This window comes from Vigna unguiculata, chromosome 9 (genome assembly GCF_037176805.1).
Source record: "Vigna unguiculata cultivar grain cowpea cultivar isolate G323 ecotype 2 chromosome 9, ASM3717680v1, whole genome shotgun sequence".
In the NCBI taxonomy this organism is placed as follows: Eukaryota; Viridiplantae; Streptophyta; class Magnoliopsida; order Fabales; family Fabaceae; genus Vigna; species Vigna unguiculata.
This window is the reverse complement of record NC_140800.1, coordinates 31,668,919-31,692,231: the sequence shown is the minus strand read 5'-3', so window position 1 is coordinate 31,692,231 and position 23,313 is coordinate 31,668,919. Positions and strand designations below refer to the sequence as shown.

Genomic DNA, 23,313 nt, shown 5'->3' with positions numbered 1-23,313 from the left:
AGCAACAGGGGTCCCTCAGGGGTGGCACTCATTATATGAGAAAGTTGTGATTGGTGAGATCGTTGTCCCGACAACGAGGCTTACCCCCGAACCTCCTCCTTAGGGGAAGGGGATTCCTTTTGAAGAGCCCCTACAAGAGTCCTTAACGGTTGAGGTTGCGATAGGTGAGCAGGATTTTATGGATCTAACAATGAGGGAGAACTCAGGCGAAAGCCTAGAGGGTGCTCCTCAATGATTGGCAGAAGGAGATGGTACAAATAGCTGTGTAGAGGGGATGAAATCTATTATTGTTGTGGGTTCTCCCTCACAACTTTCTTTTGGCGCTAAGCCCCAACTATTATGATGAAGTTGGCTTGGGGCCACTAAATGACTGGAAAGAAGGTCGCATTAAAACACAAACAACGAGAAGGAAACCCCAAGGGTCTTGAAGAACTCGTACGCAAAAACAAAGTTGTCCTCCTACTTTCCAGGCCGATGGTAAACCCCATCTTTAGGGGTACATGGGACGACCTCAAGCCCAACCAGGCAAAGAGGGAAGGTGGCCAAGAAAGTTTCCACTCTATCCTCTATCAAGTACTCGGAGTCATACTTGAAAGCATCGTCTGCCACCCAGGAGTAAAGGGTAACAAAACCCTTTTGCAGGACGCCCGACTACGGCAACCTTACCCTTTTGAGCAGAGGTCACCACCTTCTTCCTCGAAAAAGGAGATGCGAACATGACCCCCCGATAAAGCCCTCGTAAAGGGAGGAACTACATAAAGGTGTTCCAATGAGGAACACTCTTATCAAAAGAGGAAGAGGTCTCGGTAGTAGAGCCCTCATATATAGGGGTAATCTCCCTGTCTAGCGGGGACCTACCCTCATCACTCCCAGAAGATGAATCAAATGACATACCTAGAGAAAGAGAAGAATAGAGACGCAAAAGTGAGGGAGCACAGGACACAAGCAGAGAGACGGAGGCAAAAGTCGAAAGACGAAAGAAAGGCATGAAGAGAAACTTGGAAAAGTGAATAAGAGGACAAAGCACTCAATATTTAGACGACTTGAAAGTCAAAACGCTTCACTTGATGACATTTTGCTCTAATAGCTACCAACGCTCCTTAGTCGCGTATCCACTGACGCGATCGCGCCATGTCACCCTTGCGAAGGGAGAGAAAAGACTTTTCATCATCATCACTCATGTGTAAGGGAGTGTAGAGCCCTTGATAAATGTGACGCGACCCTTCGCCAGAAATTGTTACCGTTTAGACAAAATGGATCAGCCTTAAGCCCAGTCTGACATTCTCTCAAAGGGACAAACTAACCTCGGGCCCAAACCCTGATAAAACCAGCTTGCTAAGACAACCAAATTGTCTGTTGGATGGCTCGGTATGAGGAAGTCAATCCACCTGCTTAATTGCATGATCAATAGGACCTTCCACCTATCAAAACATCCATCGTTCAACCATTATGTTTCCGAGGTATTATTCGCTTTGGAGCCTGGAACTTCGTCACGTCCAGCAGCATCGTTAGGTTCAACCAACGTGTTCCCGTCCGCTTTGGAGCGTACCGGAACAGACAACAAGTCCAGCAGCATTGTTAAGAATAACAACTGCATTCTTGAGGTATTGTCCATTTTTTTGTATGGAGTTTTGTCACGATTTTGTCTTTAAAAGACACCTCGAAAGATAGAGGAAGGAAGAAGTATTTAAACTTCACTTGACCTCAACTCCTATGCGATGTGGAATTTATTAGATATAACCCCTCTTTTGTAAATTATCTGCAAGTGTCTTCAAACATTCGTTAGCAAGTTAATATCATATAAGCATTGATATTTTTTATATAAAAATAAGCATTTTCATATCAAGTATTATTACAAAAATAAAATGAAATTAAGATACTTGTAAGCTCATTAAAAATAATATATCTAATATGTGTAAAAAGAAAACATAATAAGCCACTTATTGGGAAACATCCAAACCTGATAATAAGTTTATAAAAACTGAAAATTCATTAACTCAATATGTTCCTTAAAAAAAATGTCAGGTACGCAATTAAATAACTCATTTCATGACGTTAAGTTTCTAGTCTATATCAATATTACCCAATTTATCACCATATGAGTTATGTAAAAATATAAGTTTTCATTAAAAAAAAAAATGTAAAAGCATTTTAATCAATTGTTTCTTTATCTTTCAGAAGTTATTGTAAGATATTAATTAACGTTATCCTTGTTATATTTTAGGTAGATACGAACTGACATTCAAAAATCAATTATCAATAAATATTTATATCTTAAATCTATTAATTATTTAACATTTACTATTTTAAATATCCTAGACTAAAAATGGTGAATTTGGATTCTTTGTTGATTTTTTTATGTGTTGTTTTTTTATTGTGCGAAACAAATCTATTATTTAACGTTAATTTTGACGTTTTAAAATATATTAAAAAATATTTAAAATATCAACACAGTGTATATTTAATGATCAACAGAGAATAACATAAAAAAAAATCAATAAAAAATCTGGACTTATGAGAATAAAGAATAAAATCCCACTTAATATATTCACTACTCAAGTTTTACAAAAGTTCTATATTATTCTCTCTCCAATTGTTTTAACCGAAAACTTTGAACTTATATGTTATATTTGTCTATTTTTAAAGTTTGGGTTTTAACACTTTCTCTTTATTTATTGGGAGTGTATAGAGAGACTACTAAAAATACTTTAACTTAGAGTATATGCTTGGAAACCAACTAAAAAGAATAATACGATTTTATTTTTTTTATTTTTTTGTGACAAGTGCTCGGTGATTGAGACAAATCCATATAAAATTTATTATCTTTCTATTTCTTTTACTCATTTAAGGAAAGGATCTTTAAAATATTGTAAGAAAAAGAAGAAAAACAATCAAGTACAAATTTGTTTAAAATATACAATTCCACACTTTCTTTTTTGTCTTTTTGTGTATGTAACGAACTTTATTAACATAACATTTAAATTATTTATCTACTCCATATTTTGATCTTTATTATTTTATTATCAGGCATAAGCATGTAGGTGATCATATTAACTACGCAAAGCTTGAATAGTAAATTCAATACTTCATTCTAAAAAAAAAAAAATTGTTTATCAAGATAAAAAGTTGATAAGACAATATAAGTCAATGCTGTTTATTCTTTTCGTATTTGTATTTTGTTTTCGTGATGTTATGTCCATGTTGATATCTATAACCTCTTGCATGATTGGAAGAAATTTAAGGGTAACGTTGTCGATGTTGTCTGATTTCAAAGATCATGTGAGGCAGATGTAAAGTAAATATTTATAGTTAATATTGTGTTTAATTTCAAAGATTATGTAAGGAAAATGTAAAGTAAGTATTTATAGTGATGTTTAATGTAATTTTATTTGAGAAGTAAATATTTAAAATTATAATTGATAATAGTTGATATTTATTAGTGAATTTGATTTTTTTTTTATTCATGAAAAAATCGTACTTATTACTGTTGTATTGGGTAATAGATATATTTATATTTGTGTTTGTATTTACATTATTTTAAATATTAATTAAATAATTTGTTTTCAAAGAATATTATAATAAAATAAAAATTTAATTGAAAAATTACATAATTTTAAGTCAAATTTTAAAGAAAAATTATAACTGTATAAATATTTATAGAATATAGTATCAAATTATAATTGAAATTATATGACAATTAAATATCTATTACTTTTGCAAATGATTCGAGGGGAAAGTACACCAGTCATTTGAGAGAAAAGAAAATTTGCGTAACAAAAGAATAATTTAAAAGAAAAATAATTTTTTAATAATTAAATTTCTTACAATTTTTTCTTTTATCATGAGATGATATTTTTTTAAGTAACTTTAATTTTAATTCAAAAATCCAAAAAAAAAATGCATCAATAAATTTAAAAATAACATGAATTGTCTTAGGATAAATAGCAATTAAATCAGGACACTTAACCTTGTATACTATGCATAACTTTTTCAAATTTTAAAAATATACAAAGTTTTGAAAATGAAAGGAAAATGAAATTTACTAATATTACAACATTAATAATTTACCTTAGTGTTATCTGTACTAACATTGGAACACCGCTACAGCAAATAATATTATCAATTTCAAGTTTACGACTTCAATTAATACTTCAACAAACATAACATATGCAAAAACTCATCGAAGCAGGCTTGTGAAGAAAAAAAAAACGAGGTAGAAAAATTTGTAATATTTAGCAAATTAGCAGATACAAAATAATTTGTGTATTAGGATTTAAAGTATTGGTAAAATTATAAGGAAAATTAGGATATATAACAAATATGACCAAACAATTTTTTGTCGTAGATAACTATATTTTAATTTTTAACACAGTGCATGGCAATAGACTAAATTGGGCTTTAATAGTGAAGACGTTCAAGTATGGATGGAGGCCCAAGTTAGCAACTTAAATATATCCGAATTGATAATATTTTCTTGATTTTTCCTTAACTCTTATTATTTATCTTTTAGTTTAATGAGTTGTATGCCTCACTCAAAAGTAACAAGATTCCCACATTAAAACTTAAATTTTTATTAATAGATAAAATACCTATCATTAATCTATTGTGCTTTTAAGAACAAAATTTATTATAGATTCCTTAAATTTTTTTATTGTTAAAGTTTGTCTTTGTCTTTATGTTTTAATAATCAAACTTGTTAATCGGGGAGATTGGTTTTGTCCATATGAGCGTGAACCAGTATAGTGGTTGAACTTAAATATGCTATGTATTAGATTTATTTATTTATTTTCATATATGACTTTATTTTTTTATTTTTAGTGACATTTTAAGAAAATTTAAATTTATTTTACTTTTATTATACTATTTAGTATATTATACTATTACATTAAAAAATAATAATATTTTATTTTGTAAGTCTATTCTAAGATTGTGTTTCTCTTGATTGAATTGAATGCATGGTAAAATATCCCCAAGAAGTACACAACAAAAATAAACTCTTGAAAGAAAAAAAAATTCAGACGAATCACGTATTTAATTAGTTTCTGGTTTTTTTTTATTTACAAAATCCTACTTTATTATATATTAATAGGTAAAAAAATTAATAAATAGAAGAAAATTATTGATCTTCAATGGAAATATTTAACTCATGATAGCAAAAAAACTATTTATAAAAGGTTAATTAATGTTAAAAAATAATTAGAATAAAATAAAATTTCAAAATGCTTATTTAAAAAAGGTTTAGTTATTTTTTGTCCCTGTTTTTGTTCAAAAATGTCAAATTGGTTCTCTAATTTTTTTAAGTTTCAATTTGGTCCCGATTTTTAAAAAAATAATGCAATTTGGTCTCTTTCGTTAAATTTTTTGAAGCGAATCAATAATTTTTTTTATCAAAATTGACACTATAATTATGTTAATTATGCTAATAAAACAAATTATCCTTATTAACAATTTCAATTTTGATAAAAAAATTATTGATCCGTTTCAAAAAAATTAACGAAAATGATCAAATAGTATCAATTTTTTAAAATTTGAGACTAAATTGAAATTTAAAAAAATTAGAAGACCAATTTGACATTTTTAAACAAAAGCAATGATAAAAAAGTATTAAACTTAAAAAAAATTAAGATTTAAGTACTAATAAAAATAAAATTAAAGTTTAAGGTATAAAGAGCAAAGTTAATAGATTAAAAGGCTCTTCTTCCTAGGTTTAAAGATATAATACTAAGAGTGGTTTCATGTATTTGTATAAGACAGATAATTCGCTAATTTTGAAGTAACCGTACATGGTGATAAGAACAAGCTAATCTTTTATAGTTCTTTGTTTTTTTTGTTTTTTGTTTTTTTGATGAATCATGCTTTTAATCTGAGCAAGTTCTAACCTTTCATAGTTTCATTTTAAAGGTTCCAAAGTTAGAATAATGAAAATGAGACTCTTCAAACCAGCATTGCTTCTCTTCCTGCTTTTCATCTTCACTGTTGTTCAAGGACAACAACTTACCAACGGACGACTTCTGGGTTCTCAGAGTTCTACCACTGTTGTGAGTTTTACCACTCTTCATATGTATATATATACATCGGCTGTTTTTTCTTTTATTTCTTGAATGTAATTCATTAAGCTTGTGCATTTTTAAGAAATGAAAAAGCTTATAAGGGAGAGATCTCAAATCAAATCGTTTAAGATAAATTTTCAACTATATAAGTGGTTGCAGGTGTTAGGTTTACTAATTGATACCACTTATTAGATTTACAGAGGAGATTTTTACTGGAAAGATACAACACCAATCAAACTTGAACCTAATTATATAAGACAGTAACATCACTCTCAACCCAAAACTTTAAGTATATGTCTCAGTTTAAATATTTAGTTTAAGATGTATATGTCTCAATATAAATAGAATGCATTAGAGATCTCACATCAACCGAAAATAAGCCGGATTTACAATCTATTAGTAAATATGACTCTCGTCTTATAAATCAATTTTACAAGAGTAAATTAAAATTAAGATTCACTTCTTAAGGTCTTTTAAAGTAAAATTAATGTTATCATGTTTATTTGTGTAGAGGGGAGAAGGTGGGTGCAGTGAAAAAGAAGATTTTGAGTGCAAGGAAGGAAAAAATGGTGGGTTGGAAGAAAGTGTTTCGGAGAATGAAGACTACATCTACACCAACTCTTTGCCTTAGACATGATCACACACTTTGCTTCATTGTTTGTGTTGTGAAGTCATTCATCTCTCACTAATTTGTTTCTTTCCTCAACAGTGTGCTGTAGTTGTAAGTTGTAATGATTCGTGCTTTGTCTGAAACTAGAAATATATGCTTATTTCCTTGCTGTGTTTTCTGCAAATTGTGCAGTTAAATTATGTTATCCAATATCCGTCAATTGCAAAAACTATGTAAAGGAAAAAGTGTTTTTCAGATTAGTTATCATAGTTTCTATAAAAAGTTTATGCACAGTGTAGCGTACGGAACTTTTTGTTTGTCCAAAACTTTCTGGAAATTATTGTGCGTTGACTCTATGCAGAAACATGCCAGAATGGCGAGGACAAATACTCAATGTTCCATTATTATTTTTTCATGTAACATATGCCAATTGTCGTCACAGAACAAAATACTGAAATCTACATCGTCTTTTGTTTATTGTTGGGCAAGCAGCTTTTCAGATTTCACTTCTTGAATTTAATTTTTACAGTATAACAAACATGAAAAAAAAAGTGTACAACACTAAGATTTTGCAGGAATAAAAGTTTATATAACTATCTTAAGTTTAAAAGTGAAAAAAAATGGTTATTTAATTTAAATGCACGGGTAGTATAAGTGATTTTTACTTACAGTATCATTCAGCCAGCTCTCATTAATAAACAAAATTATCGATTTTTATGTAATTATTTTAAAATTTATATTTGCGATATAGTTTTTAGTTAGTTTATAATATAATCCCCTTTATGTTAACTTGTAGAAACATAGTGACTGTGGTGCATAAATGTCCATACTAGTCTGACGTACTAAAAACAACTGTCAAAATAAAATAACATTTAATACAACAGTTTTCATAAAAAAATAGTTATCCAAATATTGTAAGAATAAAGATAAAATTGTAAAAAACAAGTGTAGACTTAAAATAATTATATAAATTGGTATAAAGTTAAATTCACACACTAAATAAAATATTTTTAAAGGTGTGATCTCATTGAAGTGATTAAACAGCTGAATCTAACTATCTCTTGTATTTTTCTTCTTTCCTTGCTTTGTACAATTTATAGCTAAAATCTTGATTGCGTGCTCTTGAAATTTTTTAAAAACAGTATATGTTTTTCTTTAAATAATATTCTGATATAAAAAAAGTAATTATTTCATTTGTAGAAATCTTTAATTAAAGCCATCTATCTGACCCATTTTTAATTCTAACAAGCCACTTAACTCAGAAAAGTGACGATGATTATCCCTCCACCATCGGAGTCACGCTAGCTCTAAAGCAAAATAGTATTTGTCTTTTCCTATTTTCTTTTTATTTGTGTTATAATTTGTTATAATTAGGGTTAGAAATCTCACGTCAACAATAGATAAGGTCAATTTCACAATATATATATATATATATATATATATATATATATATATATATATAAATAAATAAATAAATAAATAAGTGAGTACAATCCTCACCTTATAAGCCGGTTTTGTGAAATTGAATTAGGCTTAAAGTCCACTTCTAACCGTTACCAAAAAAATTGTACAAAAATTATTGCAAGGTTTTATTATATAAAAAATAAACCGACAATCTGTCTTTCGATTCTTTTATTAACATGCCTATTGTTTCCATGTTTTTTTCTCCCTCTTATTCATTCATGCGTAGTAATCATCTTGAAAGGAATGAATGTGTCTCTTTGACCGCTACTTGCTTGTCTTCAGGATCCATAGAAGGTAGTTTACATTTTGGGTGAATGGGACATGAAATAGAATTTATTACAGACATACTTGTTGAGGTTAAGATTTATTTTATGTATATAATAATACGACATGCGCCTTCCCACTTGGGGTGTGTTCTGTTTACAGTAGCAAAACCACTGTAAGGAGAATCTGGATTTGAAAATTGTATTAATGAAGAATAGACGAGTGCAACCCAATTACCCAGGTTCCAGATACCAGAGTCAAATGAGTTTATTTATTATTAGGACACTGAAGGTCCTCGTTTAGAGAGAGAAAGGGAGAGAGAGGAAGATAACAGAACATGCCCATGTGATGATATGTCATAATAAATTGCCGTCCTTTATGAAAGGTTGGAAGCCATCTACCATATGGGATTCCTTGACATATTGCGCCATATCCTTATCAATTTTATTGGTATACAGTATATGATTTTGGCGTATTGATATTGTGGAGAAGGACGTAGATGAAAAGCACGAGCGTAGACAAAAGAAAATTATTAATTTCATGCCATGGACAACACTCAGAATGCTAAATAGCAACAGCGGAAAATAAAGACCTTGGAAGCTGTGAAACAGACAAGGTGAATTCAATACACTCTGCACACAATGATGACCTTGCAGTAAGGTGCTCGGATATGAAATTCGTTAATTACGTGCATAACCACCTACAAAAAAGTATATCGGTTTATCTGCAATTTAAATCTAACACGCACAACGATGACACATGCAGACATTTTTCATTGAACAAATCCATGGAAGTCAATTTCGGGCAAAGCTTCCTCTACAACTTTTGTTGGAAGCTGCATCATACACTATAGTTATTACAACAGTCATGCTATATAGAAAATAGCTAAACTTTGACAAATTTCGGTTCAATGCGGGAGTGGAATGTAACTGTGAATATATGCGAAGTTTGTATCATGCCTATACAAGTTACTATACGGCTATTACATGAAATTTATTATTTTGTTTTGGGAGTGAGGTTGGGTGTAATGACAAAAATGTGGCTCTAAGTACTTGTGATATTTCTCTACTTAATCGCACTCGCTGTTAATCAACAGGGTGCTCTTCTTCCTTAAAGTACTTCCTGGTTATAAGAGCCTTGGTAATTTAGGTGGAGTTACACCCCATCGCTTGCTAATTCAAATTTGTGTACTTACTGAAAGTCTTTCGAAATACTGGTATTGCTTTCTATCATCTCTCCGGATCATTTCATCTTTTCATGCTCTGGTTGTTGAGGTTGTAATCATGAATGAACATGAGCTATTTCTCGGTCGTTAATCTGCAATGATAAGCCCAAGCAAAAACCCGATAAATAAAGGACATGGCAAAGACCTGCAGGCACAGCATAGTATTACTTTAAAATAGCAAACCATCCATAGCTTTAAGTACCCCGAATACCCTATCTTGCATTTCAGTTATATATAATTAACTCTACACATCAGTACTTTCACGTTAGAATTTAAGATTAGTCTGGGATGCTAGCATACCAGATACTTGTATGAAACCATCATAGGACACGAAATTGTATGATGCCTAGGAACGTAAGTTAATTATCATATCGAACACAAGGTTTCTTAGATACCAAGGAGAAAGTACACCAACAAACCAAAAGCCCCCTAATGTGCTATGAATCTATGATACAGACACTACAATGGATGGAACAGTAATCCTAAACCTTGAATAAATTAGAATTAGCATTTATTATATCAATATTAGCAATATTCAACATTTACTAAATTAATATCATTTCATTTCCCTCCAGCATGGCATAGAGAACCTGTATTCCATGATAACAATAGTGTCAAAGAATTTCATGACACCAAAATTTAATAGAAAAAGGGAAGATATAGAGGATTGGGTAAAAAGTGCTTTCTATAACTAGTTACATATTTTCCGTAGTTCTTTTTTAAAAAATACCAGAATAGTACACACAAGAAAATGATGATCACATTAGCAAAAGACTAGGCCCTGTTGGAAGACGGACTAAATACTATAGTACTTGGGTGATGCCATCATGTCACATTTCTCAGCTCTTAAAGGTTACAGCGTGCATGCTTATTGTCAAAACCTGTATAGCAATTTGTGGGAAAAAACTTTTATGCCATAAAATTGGTAAATGATCTATTTCACCACCTCGTAAACATTCTTTCATGACATGATAAATAGAACACACTACGTATAGCACTTTTTCAAGAAAAAATAAAGCAAGATTCACCATGTAGCTGTTTATGCAGTTCCTGTTATCAATCGTTCCCGTTCATCTAGCTTCTTGACCTTTACAATGCCAAAGAGCACTTGAAAACCAAAGATTGCACAGAAGATATATGCTACAATGGCAGGCACCTGAAAAAGACAACCCGTGACTGAGTAGTGATATCACACCAGATAAAAAAGAGATGTAAGATGGGGAAAAGCTTACACGAATTGAATTCAGATACAAAACAGTTGCAAGATTGATTAGGCTCCCAGCAGCCACTGCCTGTTAATTGACAAAAGGGTAACATGAATATAAGAATGTCTTTCATAGTTCCTTTTTTAATATTTAAAAATTATTCGTAAAACAGTTTTTAAAAATTGATTTTTTGATAGTAGGAATACGAAGGAAGATATGAAAGCAAAATGAAGAACATGAACAATAGAAAACTGAAATTTGAAAATCAAAGCAACTTTGAGATGTTCTTGATTTTTAGTTTCAAATTTCTAAAACTAAAAACGAAATAAAAAATTTGAAAACATCTTTCAAAACCCACTCGTAAAAATAGGTTATTTAAGAAAAAGAACAGAAAACAGTTTTCAAAACCAAGAAACATACAGAACCCATATCATCCCAACAGGTTTTCCAAATGTCTCCTCCAGTAATATTATCCATCAAACATTTAAAAGCCATGGGAGAAATAGAAATATTAAGATGTTGATTACCAGTATGTTATAAGGTAGACACCATACAGTTACACCTTTGCAATATTTACTGGAAGCATGGGCAGTTGGGCACTCAGAAACTTTTGGAACTGTTAGATGATATAGTATTTTGTTTAGTAGTTGGGCTTAGCCCATTATGTATTTCTGGACTTGGCCCATTATCGTTATAAATAAACTATCCTTTGTGTAGTGTTTACACAAGGGAGATTAATCCCAAAACCTCTTTTTCATCTTATTTTACAGGAAGAAAAGTATAAAAACACTGATAAATGAGTTACATACATTTACAAGCGCATATACAACTCCATTTAATATAGTACTGTATTGCAACCACATGAAAATAGCTGTTCTCATTTCCAGAAAACTTAGATTTTGCAAGAGCTACCATACAACAAGGGAGCCTAGAGCTGCTTATAGTAGATATTGAGGTCCTATCCTATCCACAAAGAATGACAATGTTTTACAGCAGTAAAACAAACTTTAACCAAAGGATGAAACTGTTAAGATATCTTTAATATCTTATTTTCTGTTTCTATTGTTATTATTCTTCATATATATTTTGGGCTTAGTTCATATGTTTTTTATTATAAATACAGCCCCTATGTGTATTTTCTATACAAGAGAGATTAGTCTCAAACCCTATTTTCTTTATAATTCAAATAAGTCACGTGTTAGCTCAACTCACATTTCCTATAGTCTTCTGGACTGCAGCGACTCGTTGGAATGCCCTCTCAGATTCCAAAGTTCTAACTCGGAGTTTTAGATCACCTTGCTCCTGTGTAAGTGATTTAGAATAGAAAAAGTTCAAAACAAACAACAGGTATGAATCATGTCAACTTCAATTATATTTACGAAAATCAGGGAAAATACCAGTCTTTGGATAATTTCAGCAAGCTTGTCAATTCTATCAGCCTGTCTGAACAAATTGTAAAATGCTTGAGATTGTCTATCCCATCTCTTCCTGAAGTCCTGTACGTCATAAGACAGATATGAGAGAAAGTAATCATCATATTTACTAACTTACAGTAGAACATGTTTGTGACTACCTTCAGGACAACCTCAACCCCAGCTTCACGGAACCTCAGCAACTCCAGGGCGTAACTACATGGTCAGGACGGCTAGTTGTCAGATACATAAAACATAAATTTGACAAACAATTGAAAATAATTCAAAAGTTAATAGTTTTGAAGACAATATTTACGGTTTGGCAATCTCAGTAATGTCAAAGCGTGGGTCGAGTCCCTTTCCAATGCCATCCAACACTGCAGAGACAAAAGTTGACTTATTGCCTTACAACCACGCACATAGGATATTCAAATTTATGCATTAATTACATTTACCTGAGAAGGCTCTAACAACAAATGTGAATGTAGCAGGAAACCGGAATGGCTGGTCTGCCGCAATAGATAATAAATCTTCACCTGTTTAAAGCAAGACAGCTGGTATCATAATCCCTCCCTTTTTCAAAATAAACAAGCAATAAGGCCACGGGTTGCATAATGTTATTAAATTAATGGACAACAATATTCAATAATTTTAAGTACTGGATGTTTGGATGCATAATTCTTTTATTTGAGGCAAGTGAAAGCCAAATTTCAAAAACAAAAACCATTATAACAAATAAGGAAAAACCAACCAAACTTAAAACAAATAAATGATAAAAATGCATATATAAAACCAAAGTATAAGCAATTCAGCATGGACTTTTCAATTTTCACCTACTTGTATGCTACTGCATAATAATCTTCAAGTGTTATTGATCCAACAGTCATAAAGTTTTAATTGTAATTAAAATTATTTTAGCTGGGTAGGAGATAGCCCACATATTATATATTCTGACCAAATTAATATTTTATCTTCACATATGGGGGATAAATCAACAGCAATACTTGTAAGGGCATTTATATAGCCTAAACTTATTAGAGTTAAATATGTTTTTGGTCCCGTAACTTTAAGTGAATTTTGGAATTAGTCCATTTCAAAACTTTGGATCAATTTAGTCATTCATCTTTCGAAATATGTGAATTTAGCCATTTTAATCTAATTTTGTTAGGTTTATTTGATGTTTCATACGTATTTCAGGGGTTGCATTTTAGTTGTTTATACTGTTTGACACATTTATATTTTAATGTTAAGTCAAATACTATTATGAAACGCACTTGAAATGTCAAATAAATTTAATAAAATTTGATTAAAATGAGTAAATTCACGTATTTCGAAAGATGAAGGACTAAATTGGTCCAAAGTTTCAAAATGGACTAATTCCAAAATTCACTTAAAGTTAAGGGATCAAAAACATATTTAACCCAACTTATTATATGTATTAAGTTACATCAGGTGCATTACCAATAGCAGCCAGACGTTGTTTCCTCTTCTTAATTTTTTCCTCCTTGCTTAATGGTTTTTTGAATCCAAGTTCAGTTGTTGCTGCTTCTCTCTCAAGCCTCTGTGCAGCGAGGCGCTCTTCAAAACTGTAGAAGAGAATTCATTCAAGGTTAAATAAACATAACTAATCAGTACCCTAAGCTGTTTTTGAGCTAAAAAAATGCTAGGAATGAAGAAGTTGGTTGACTTTTATGGCAGAGAGAATGATAAATGAAAGAGCTTTTTTAAAACTTTTTCCCCTTTCCAAAGGACTTTCCCTTTCTACATTAGAGCTAATGCTCAGTCTCTCAAACAACACAAAACAGAATAGTCACATCCCATACATCCTCTTATTTATTTGTCTAACTAAACCCCCTTTAGTTGCTCAAACTGTCCCCAGCTAATTACTCTGACTGTTCCTTACAAACTTCTCCTTCCTCTCCGCCCAAATAAGATTATCAGTGAGCAACAAAAAGATAACCTGATAAATCTAAAACTGATCATAAATATGCCGTAAAAAAGTTCAGGTAGAAGTTGTTTTATTTCTAAAATCATAATAAATCAGTATACAAGGTGTTTCTGCACAAACCCCATTCAAGATGCAATGAATTTCAGCCTCTGACATTACTGTCATAAATGAAACAAACCAAAGAACTATCTAAAGAAAATATATTGAATCTTCAAAAACCTGTCTTTTTCAAGATGAAAAGTTTTGACTTAGATCTCCAATTTAAAACACTTTTAGGTGGTTTCTGAATTGTAATGTGTATTACAATCAACAATTCACAAGTTACAGTACAACCCTTGTACTTCTCTATATAATAATATTAAATTGAGGTAATATCATTGTTTAAGTACTGGAGGTGTTTCATCTATGACAAATTCCCCCTAAATTGGCCTATAAATACCTGTTAAGGAAAAATTGTGCTGTTCTTCTAACAGCAGTCATATCTCCAGTAGGGACAAGAACTCCCATTTGAATCATTGCTTGTAGAACCTAATATACCAGAACACAAGCTTCATTTGGTAAGTATCTGAGTATATAATGTGATATGATCTGGTATTCGAATAGGCACCAATCATGAAAAGAATTTACCTTGTCTGGATCTTTCTCATAAACCCCATAAAATGCTTCAAGCAAACCTTCTCGAATGTTTGGACTGATACTGTAAGGCACAATACCAGACATATTTGTAAAGGAAAACCATCTCATCTCACAACTTTAAGTATGTGCTGCTGGTGACTTCATAAATAAAATAGCCACAAAAGACAAAGAACTTACCTCCCCATCATTCCAAAATCATAGAAGATCAATCTTCCACCATTGACATCATCAACTGCAATATTTCCAGGATGCTGCAAGGACAATGTAAACATCTATTGGTTAAACACAAAAATCACCTGAGAGGAATACAACGGATTCATCTCATAGATATGAATATTAATTGTAAAACAGGTAGCACCAATCTCATTTCTCAACAAATAGATGCTATTGTTGCAGTATAAGAACAAGTCCAAAGACAGTTAACCATTTGGCTTTACAATACAATTTACCAGACAGTCAATCCATATATAACATAATATATAGAAATTTATGATATCAATTCTAAAAATAAAAACTCACAGGGTCAGCATGGAAGAAACCGTGTGATAAAATTTGTTCCAAGTATGACTCAACGGCATATCTTCCTATCCTGTAGAACATAACAAATAACAATTTGAATCAAGTTAGGTGCCATCCTCAACAGAGATGCACAAAAGTAAAATATAACAATAGGTTCATAGTGATTTTGCCAGCATATATAAATAAAGATTCTACTAAACTTTTGCGGTCAACACCCAATTGATCTAAAGCTTGTATTTTGTTTATTTTAATTCCTGGAACATATTCCATTGTCAGAATCTGCATTGGCAACATAGATTACAGATGAATAAGTTAGCAGACCTAAAATGGGAAATGTGTATTACAACATCACAAGAGTAATGAAGGTTAAACCTGTGGTGTTGTATAATCCCAGTATATTGTAGGAACTTTCACATAATCCATGTTCTTAAAGTTACTACCAAACAATTCTGCATTAGCAGCCTCCTTCGTGTAATCAATCTCCTGAAAATTATTAATTCATGTTGCAGTAGAAGGGTCAGAGAATGCAATTTGCTGAGAACCATGCATACATCATACCAAAACAAGAACAGATAGGCAACTCAAGTGACCGGAATGACCACTCTTATGTATGATCTAAGTTCAGGTTTGTATTATTTAAATGGGTTTTTTAGTTCTTACACCAATTTTTTTTTCATACGTACTATGATAATGCAAAACTATGATCTAACTTCTGGTAAACATGCAAGCATTCAATTCTCTAAAACTTCTTTATGTCTTCCCAATCTTGGCATCAATGACATCAACTAGAATGTAGCACAGTAACGCTATTACTGTTTGAAATTTTGAAAACATCTAATGAAATATGAAATCTGGGACAACCAAAAAGTATGCCTCTTTTTTGAAGGATTACAGCTGCAGGTCATAACAAAGTATCATTGCAAGCTACCTAATCCCTTCTCTCCAAGCAAATGAAATATAGTTATATCTTTTGTCTCTGACAACTTACACCCTGCAGAACTCTAGGATCTTTGTTATGAAAACCTCCCATGAACTAGAGGAACTTCTTCAGTTTTCTCACATGCAATTCCATAGGACATAACACTTACAAGCCTTGGACAAATCTTAAGCTCTAAAAAAGAAGCGTTTCTCTACAACCTTATTATTGGACCTCACTTTCTAACAGTATTAGACCAAGATAATGGAGAGCTAGACAAATTACTTATTTCAGTTCAGTAAACTCAAATAACATAAGAAGGAAGCAATTCCAGAAATCATCACCTGATATAAGACAGAGGCACACTCATCATAAATAGCAACCCAATCCCTCTTTGCACCATCTGATTTTGGATCAAGCTTTTGAAGATATTCAGCAATAACCTGGGGTTCAAGAAAAGATATTGGTAACGGTGTTCTATATGCAGTGGTAAAAAAAACGAGGATGGAAGTGCTGCTACCAGTAACTTCCATAAAGTATAGGGAAAATTGCGCTTACACTCGCTTATGTTTACTTCTTATAACTTTCAACTAGACTTCTAAATGACACTCACTTCCTTCATGTTTTCAATAGTGACACTCACCTCTCTTATGTTTTTATAAATAGTGACACTCACCTCTCTCTATGTTTTTAAAAAAGTGACACTAACCTCCCTTATCTTATTTATAATTATTTTGTTTATAAATTCTTTGATTTTGATATTCTAGATCTTTAATTTTTAGTTTCATAATTTTTCATCGTATGATATTTTTAAAAATATAAGGGAGATGGGTGTCAGTTAGTAAATACAAAAGGGAGGTGAATGAGTGTCTCTTTAAAAACTAGAGGACAAGTGAATGTTATGTTATTAAAACATAAAAGAGATGAATGTTTATTTTAAAACTAGAGGAGATGCAAGTGTCACTAAGCATAACCACAGAATAAGTAAGTGAAATTTTCCCTAAAGAATAAAAATATATGGGTTCATATATATGCAAACAAGAAAGTCACTACGCAAGGAAAAGGGGAAAAATTTTAAGAGGACTTGGTAGTTTTGAAGTGTTAAAAAAAATTATTAAGAGGATAAATTTGAGATAAAATAACAGAATTATCAAAAAGTAAAATCAGATTTTCGAAAAACACCATAAGCATAACAGGAAAGCCTTATGTTATTACACTGACCCTCAGGTTTTTAAGATCAATATCAAAAAGATCCTTCAGACCAGGCCTTTGCACTTTAATAACAACCTCCTGTCCCTTTAATCTTGCACGATGAACCTGACCTGTATTAGTAAAAATAGAAGAGTTGCCTATTCCCATCTTCTCATCAAATATGATACATTAAATACAAGGATGGGCAAAGTAAAAAATTGATTACCAAGACTAGCAGCAGCTATTGGTTCATAGTCAAACTGATCAAATATATCACCTATAGGAGATCCAAGCTCTTCTTCAACAATAGCTACAGAGGTCTCTGAAGGGAATGGAGGAACTTGATCCTGAACCCAAAATACAAAGTGACTAAGGCACCAAAATACAACCCTCTCTAATTTGTTTCCATTTAATTTTATGCCTTTTTTACACGTAGATTTATGTCAAGATCATCTTGTCATCAGATTCAGAACTAAAGGGAAACATTTTCAACAGTTCTTTTACCACTTGCTGCCAAAGTACATCAGCAAGATGCAAATCTTGGACCACAAGAATACAAGAATTACAAACAAACCATTCAATCTTATTATAACAAGAAAATTTGTTTCTCGTATAATAAATTACATCAAAATGTGTCTAGATCATTTGTCATTCCGTTTATGAACATAGGTTGAGTAGGCACAACTTAAGATAAGAAATGAAAATGTACTTTTGCATAATAAAGTGTAGATGTAACTTCAATCTAGAATTACTCTTGACTAGGTTGAAAGTTCATTTCAAGATTTACAAAATTAAAACATTGAACTTCCTTAAGTTCAGTAGCTAGCACTAATTACACTTACATCCTTCTTGATTAAAAAATTGCACTGACTTACCTTCCTATAAATCAAAGTCTTGCTTGTTCACGCACATGTTTTATTAAAAAAAATTAAACATGTTTCCCCCATTATATGCGCAAATCATAATAAAGCATCTTTCTTGATTGAAAAATTACACCAACCTCCTCCTTTATTTTATATTAAAGTCTTGCTTACCCATTTTTTAAAGTACATATATTTCCCCCTTTTTATATATAAATTATATCGCAGTATCTTTAAAAATAACAAAAGCAAGGGATGTGCAATGGAGGGAGGTATAATTTTTCAATCAGAAAAGGTGTAAGTGTATTTTTTAACCTTATGGGAGGTCACATAATCACCCCCAACTTTACTGATAATCTTATACTCTGTGAGACACAAAAAGAGACCATAGTAGAATAAGGAACAGTCAACAGAATGCTCAAATACAATTAGAAAGCCATGTCCCTTGCATACAGAAACAAGTGTTAAGAAACTCTATATGTGACACTTTTAGTCTTTCATATTGTTTTTAAACAATAAATACGACCAGTAACAAAAACTAATTCAAAGATCTCAATGCAGGGAAATAATCTCATAAATCATGCTCAACACTCTAATTTACCTGAAGTTCGGACAACTGGTCAACGTATTCTTGAGGAAGAATGTCCACCCTCGTGGAGAACTGCTGGCCAATTTTGATGAATGTAGGACCTAATCTCAGGATGCTTTCCTTCAGCCATTTGGCAAGGGCCTTCCGCCTTAAGGTTTGCTTCTCCTCAGTCATTCCTCCTGCAAATAATACCTTCAGAATGAAAACAGAAACTGATATCCAACAAATTCAACACAGAAACACTACATAGATTAATAGATCTTTCGGTTGTAGTTAGGAGTAGGCTATTAAACACATGTTGATCATAAATACAATAAATTAACATTGTAAAGACCAATAACAAAAGTTGTTTTCTCAAAGGTTGCCTTAATTGCAGTAACCTCTAGCTCATTTAGCTCTTACGAAGCTTGAGCAATCCTCACCTTATAACCCAATTTTATGGGTTCCATTATGCCTTAAACCCAAATTCTAAGATGGTATAAAAGCCTATATTAAATTTGTAACTAAGTTACATGTATGTACACACACACTACTAGATATTAAATCCTGAACATACGCCTGTTCTTATTGAACCACCATGCTTCAATGTTCAATCCTAGATGTGAAGAGGTGTGTTGAGATCTCACATTTATAAGAGATATGACCATTAATGTATTCCTTATAAGGTTTAGGCAATTCTCACCTTACGACTTCATTTTGGGAGTTATGTCAGGCCTTAAATCTAAATTTTAAGTTGTATTAGAGTTTATCCTTGATCCATTATTAGCCCACCTATATTACCATGACTCAGGCTCATAGCCCAATGCATAAGGGTGTGTTGAAACTTTTCCTTGCCAATCACCCCTAGTTCAACTTAAGTGCAGCCTCTTTGAACCCCTTTCATTGTGTTGGATGTGAGAGGGGATGATGAGTCCCACAAAAACTAAGATATAGGGCCAAAGTAGTCTTTGCAAAGCTTGGGCAACACTCACAATATAAGTCACTTTTGTAGGATTTATGCCTTAAACTCGAATGATAATAATATCAAAGCCTATCATAAATCAATTATTGGTCATCATATTTGCCTACGCTCTATATGTCAAGTCATATGCTTGAGGGCATGTTATTAGATGACCCACATTTTTCCTCGATCTAGATGTCCAATCTTGGGTGTAAGGGATTGTGTTGCGATCTCACATTGACCAGAGATGTGGCTAATGTATTTCTTTTCTCACTAGGCTTAGGTATTTCTCACCTCATAAACTAGTTTAGTAGAGTTGAATTAGGCCCTGAATCCAAATTCAAAGATATATCAAAGTATATCTTAGATTCGTTGTTCGGCCAACCACATTAATACACTTGAAGCCATGGGCGTGAAGGGATGTTTCGGAAAGTCTCTAAAGAAGTTCTTAAAAAGCTTGCCAATCCTCGCCTCATTAGTGTATATATGGTTGAATTCTACCCTAGGTCCAAATTCTTAAAGGTAATATAAGAGTCTATCCAAAATTTGTTATTGGGTCCCCTATATTTTTACACTCTAGAATAGATGTTTGTTCTGAAGTGTAAGGGGACTTTTATTGGGTCGTCTGCATTTGTCAGCAATCTAAATGTCTGATCCAAAACGTGACAGGGTGCATTAAGATCTCATCAACACGTAATATGAGCAATATCTTAATACGTTGTCCTTCTAAAAATGATAATGACACTTGGTATTAATCATCAACACTGCTAACACAACTAACCTACCATGACATGCACTCCAATTTCTACACTTCAATAACATAATTTTGCACATATTCTAAAGTAGTTACAAAGGCATATAGACCATACCAACATTAAATAAAAAAACAAAGGTGTTAGTGGTGAAAAATAATACAACAAATCACACAGACCTCACATATTCTATACTCAAGTCATTAAATTAGTTTTCATATGACTATAAATGTTCCAACTATAACATAACATGTTAACATCCCAATAAACTTGGTTTATGATTGCAATCACTACTTGATTAACATAATATTAGAAATTCAGCCAGTAAGGAGTCATGGTTGATTGTATCTGTCTAATAAGTAAACTAAATTCCAGGAACCCAACAGATTTTTGAGCACTTCATACACAGTATTGTATGAGGAAATTTGTTTACAGAAGGACCAAAGCTCCTACAAGCTTAGTCGAATGAAGTTAAACAAAAAATACAACACCACCATAACCAAAATATGGTGATGATAAAAACAAATTCCAGTGGATCGAAATAATTTCTGAACTCTTGAGTGGACAAACCTTTGTAAGAGAACTTCTGGCTGTTCAGCCAAGCCTTAAAAACGAACGTGGCAACAAATCCCCAAATTTCCAAAGTTCTTTGTATTGTAGAGTAAGTCTTGAACCTGCTCCAACGACCCCCAGGCGCAACTGCCACCTGCGAAAAAACAAACGCCCATACTTCATTTCATTGCAACACAAAGAACCTACTCATAAGCAATCAAAATGATCATAACGACAAACCTCGACTTGTTCGCTCCCGGTCTGTTTAAACCACGCGTCTTCTTTCCCAATTTCCTCCAACCTTTTCTTCCTCCCATCCTCGTTCCGCTTGGACGCTTCAACCTCCACCACCACCTCCGTAGCAACTCCGTTTCCGTTTTCGTAACCGTACGTCACCAAGCTCCCATTACTGGCGCCGTTAGCGAATCGCTCGACAGCGCCATTGCCGTCGGCAACATCTCGGTCCTTTCCATTAGCGGCAGGAGCGCCGTTTCCGCTCCATTTGACGTCATCCACTCGCTCAGCCACCGCTGAATCATCTCTGGAGGCGCGGATTCGCGCGGCGCGGAGAGTGACGTTGGAGGCGGCGTGGCGGGAAAAGGAATAAGCTGAGGAGGGGAGTTTAGAGAGGGAAATACGGCGTTTGTGGGTGATTTGAGGAGAGAGAAAATGGAGTTCGGGCAAATGGAGAGGAGAAGACATAGCTATGAATGGAAGTTTGTAGAGAGAGAATTGGTAAGGATTATAGTCTGAGCGTGATTTTCATGGCGTGGGGAGTGAAGAACCAATGTGACAGTGGAAAACGGAAGTAGATGGAGACAAAGGAAGAGTGGAGTGGAACACAGACAAAGGAGGGAAAGGGGTGGAGAGGAAGGGAACACGTGGCATTATGAAAGAAAGATGAGCCATAATCTTATTTTATTTTTGCTTATTTATTAATTTATTAATGTCGTGGATATGAAAGTATGCATGGGTTTGGTACAAATGGAGGATGGAGAAAAATGAGAATATTGATTTTTGGGAAAAATGTATTTGGAAATGTTCTTTGGTCAAAATTTTCTTACCATTTGGTTTTTTATATTTTCAAAAATATTAATTTTTGTTTCTATATTTCAACTGCGTCAATCGTGATAAATAATGTTTTAACTTAGTATCAGAGATAATAACACGTGTGTTAACACATGTGTGATATGTGTTGCTTTGTTTTCTAATTTTTTTTTCAAAAGTCATTGTAAAATGTGCATTTTACTCATGTTTTTTTTGGGGGTTTTTCCAATGGTGAAATTGAAGGATAGAGAAAGTAAGAAATTGTGAAGATCCATCTGAATGAGAAAATTACTGAAATTACGATAAAGAAAGGAATTTTTTGGTGAGTAGTATTTGTATGTCAAAATAATTGTTTCCCATTCTTTGTATGGACTAATGCAAGTCTCTGATGAAATTGTAATAGAGTTGAATATAGGTTTTGTTTAAGACACTTATACAACAATTACAACAAAAAATTAGGAAGAGGGACACTCACTCAAAACCTGATGATGGGAGTTGTCAAAGCAACCTACTACCAAGGTTGGGAAGAAAAAATAGAGGAATTGAAGCAGGCCAATCTCACGGCATATGAGTGGTTAGTTGGTATTTCACGTCAATCATGGTGTAAACATGCATTTAATGTATATATTAGGTGTGATGTGGTAATGAATAACTTGTCACAATCATTTAATAGCACTGCATTGTTGGCTATGGATAAACCTATAATTACTATGATAAAGTAGATTAGGTGTTATTTGATTAGTACATTTGCTCATTTAAAAGAAAAGTTTGTTGCATATTCTGAAGTTGTGATGCCTAAGCCAAGCAAAAGGCTAAGGAAGTTGAAAAAGGTAGGAATTGGATTGTTGTTTGGATTGGAGATGGTATATTTGAAGTGACTCAACAATTTACAATGGAAAAATTTGTTGTTGACCTTACAAACCATAGGTGTTCATGTTATTTATGGGATTTAGTAAGAATACCTTGTAGACATGCCTGTAATTAATAATAGATTAGAACAATCTTAAGATGTATGCATCCCTTTTATAAAAGAAAGGCCTATGAAGCTTGTTATCGGCCATAAATTTCACCCATTATTGGATAACAATGATGGCCAAATACAAATGCAACCTCACTCCTTCCTCCAACATATA

The 23,313-nt window shown here is 32.6% G+C and overlaps 1 protein-coding gene and 2 long non-coding RNA genes across 5 annotated transcripts; 2 read left to right on the top strand and 1 right to left on the bottom strand.

Annotated features, from left to right (window-relative positions):
• The first annotated feature begins 5,789 nt into the window (after nucleotides 1–5,789).
• LOC146883900 (uncharacterized) lies at nucleotides 5,790–7,137 on the top strand. Its single transcript, XR_014984377.1, has 2 exons — nucleotides 5,790–6,038; nucleotides 6,562–7,137. It is a non-coding gene; the product is annotated as an uncharacterized LOC146883900 (long non-coding RNA).
• Nucleotides 7,138–8,164: 1,027 nt separating this feature from the next.
• Nucleotides 8,165–9,620, top strand: LOC146883899 (uncharacterized). Its single transcript, XR_014984590.1, has 2 exons — nucleotides 8,165–8,773; nucleotides 8,847–9,620. It is a non-coding gene; the product is annotated as an uncharacterized LOC146883899 (long non-coding RNA).
• On the bottom strand, nucleotides 9,142–21,971 carry ATH13 (ABC2 homolog 13). Of its 3 annotated transcripts, none has more exons than XM_085666513.1 (21): nucleotides 21,374–21,971; nucleotides 21,152–21,287; nucleotides 18,902–19,068; nucleotides 17,667–17,787; nucleotides 17,471–17,571; nucleotides 16,594–16,692; nucleotides 15,706–15,816; nucleotides 15,535–15,612; nucleotides 15,334–15,405; nucleotides 14,992–15,065; nucleotides 14,806–14,875; nucleotides 14,618–14,706; nucleotides 13,692–13,816; nucleotides 12,686–12,766; nucleotides 12,547–12,607; nucleotides 12,392–12,446; nucleotides 12,216–12,314; nucleotides 12,031–12,120; nucleotides 10,846–10,905; nucleotides 10,642–10,769; nucleotides 9,142–9,758 (listed from the first exon to the last, which is right to left on the bottom strand). In XM_085666513.1, exons 1-20 carry the CDS (start codon nucleotides 21,833–21,835, stop codon nucleotides 10,653–10,655), a joined length of 2,268 nt encoding a protein of 755 aa, XP_085522639.1. In that variant the 5' UTR covers nucleotides 21,836–21,971; the 3' UTR covers nucleotides 9,142–9,758; nucleotides 10,642–10,652. The 3 variants fall into 3 exon arrangements, with proteins under 3 accessions (XP_085522639.1, XP_085522638.1, XP_085522640.1); XM_085666512.1 differs by having other exon boundaries at nucleotides 9,142–9,705; nucleotides 21,374–21,970; XM_085666514.1 differs by having other exon boundaries at nucleotides 9,663–10,494.
• Between the last annotated feature and the right edge of the window lie 1,342 nt (nucleotides 21,972–23,313).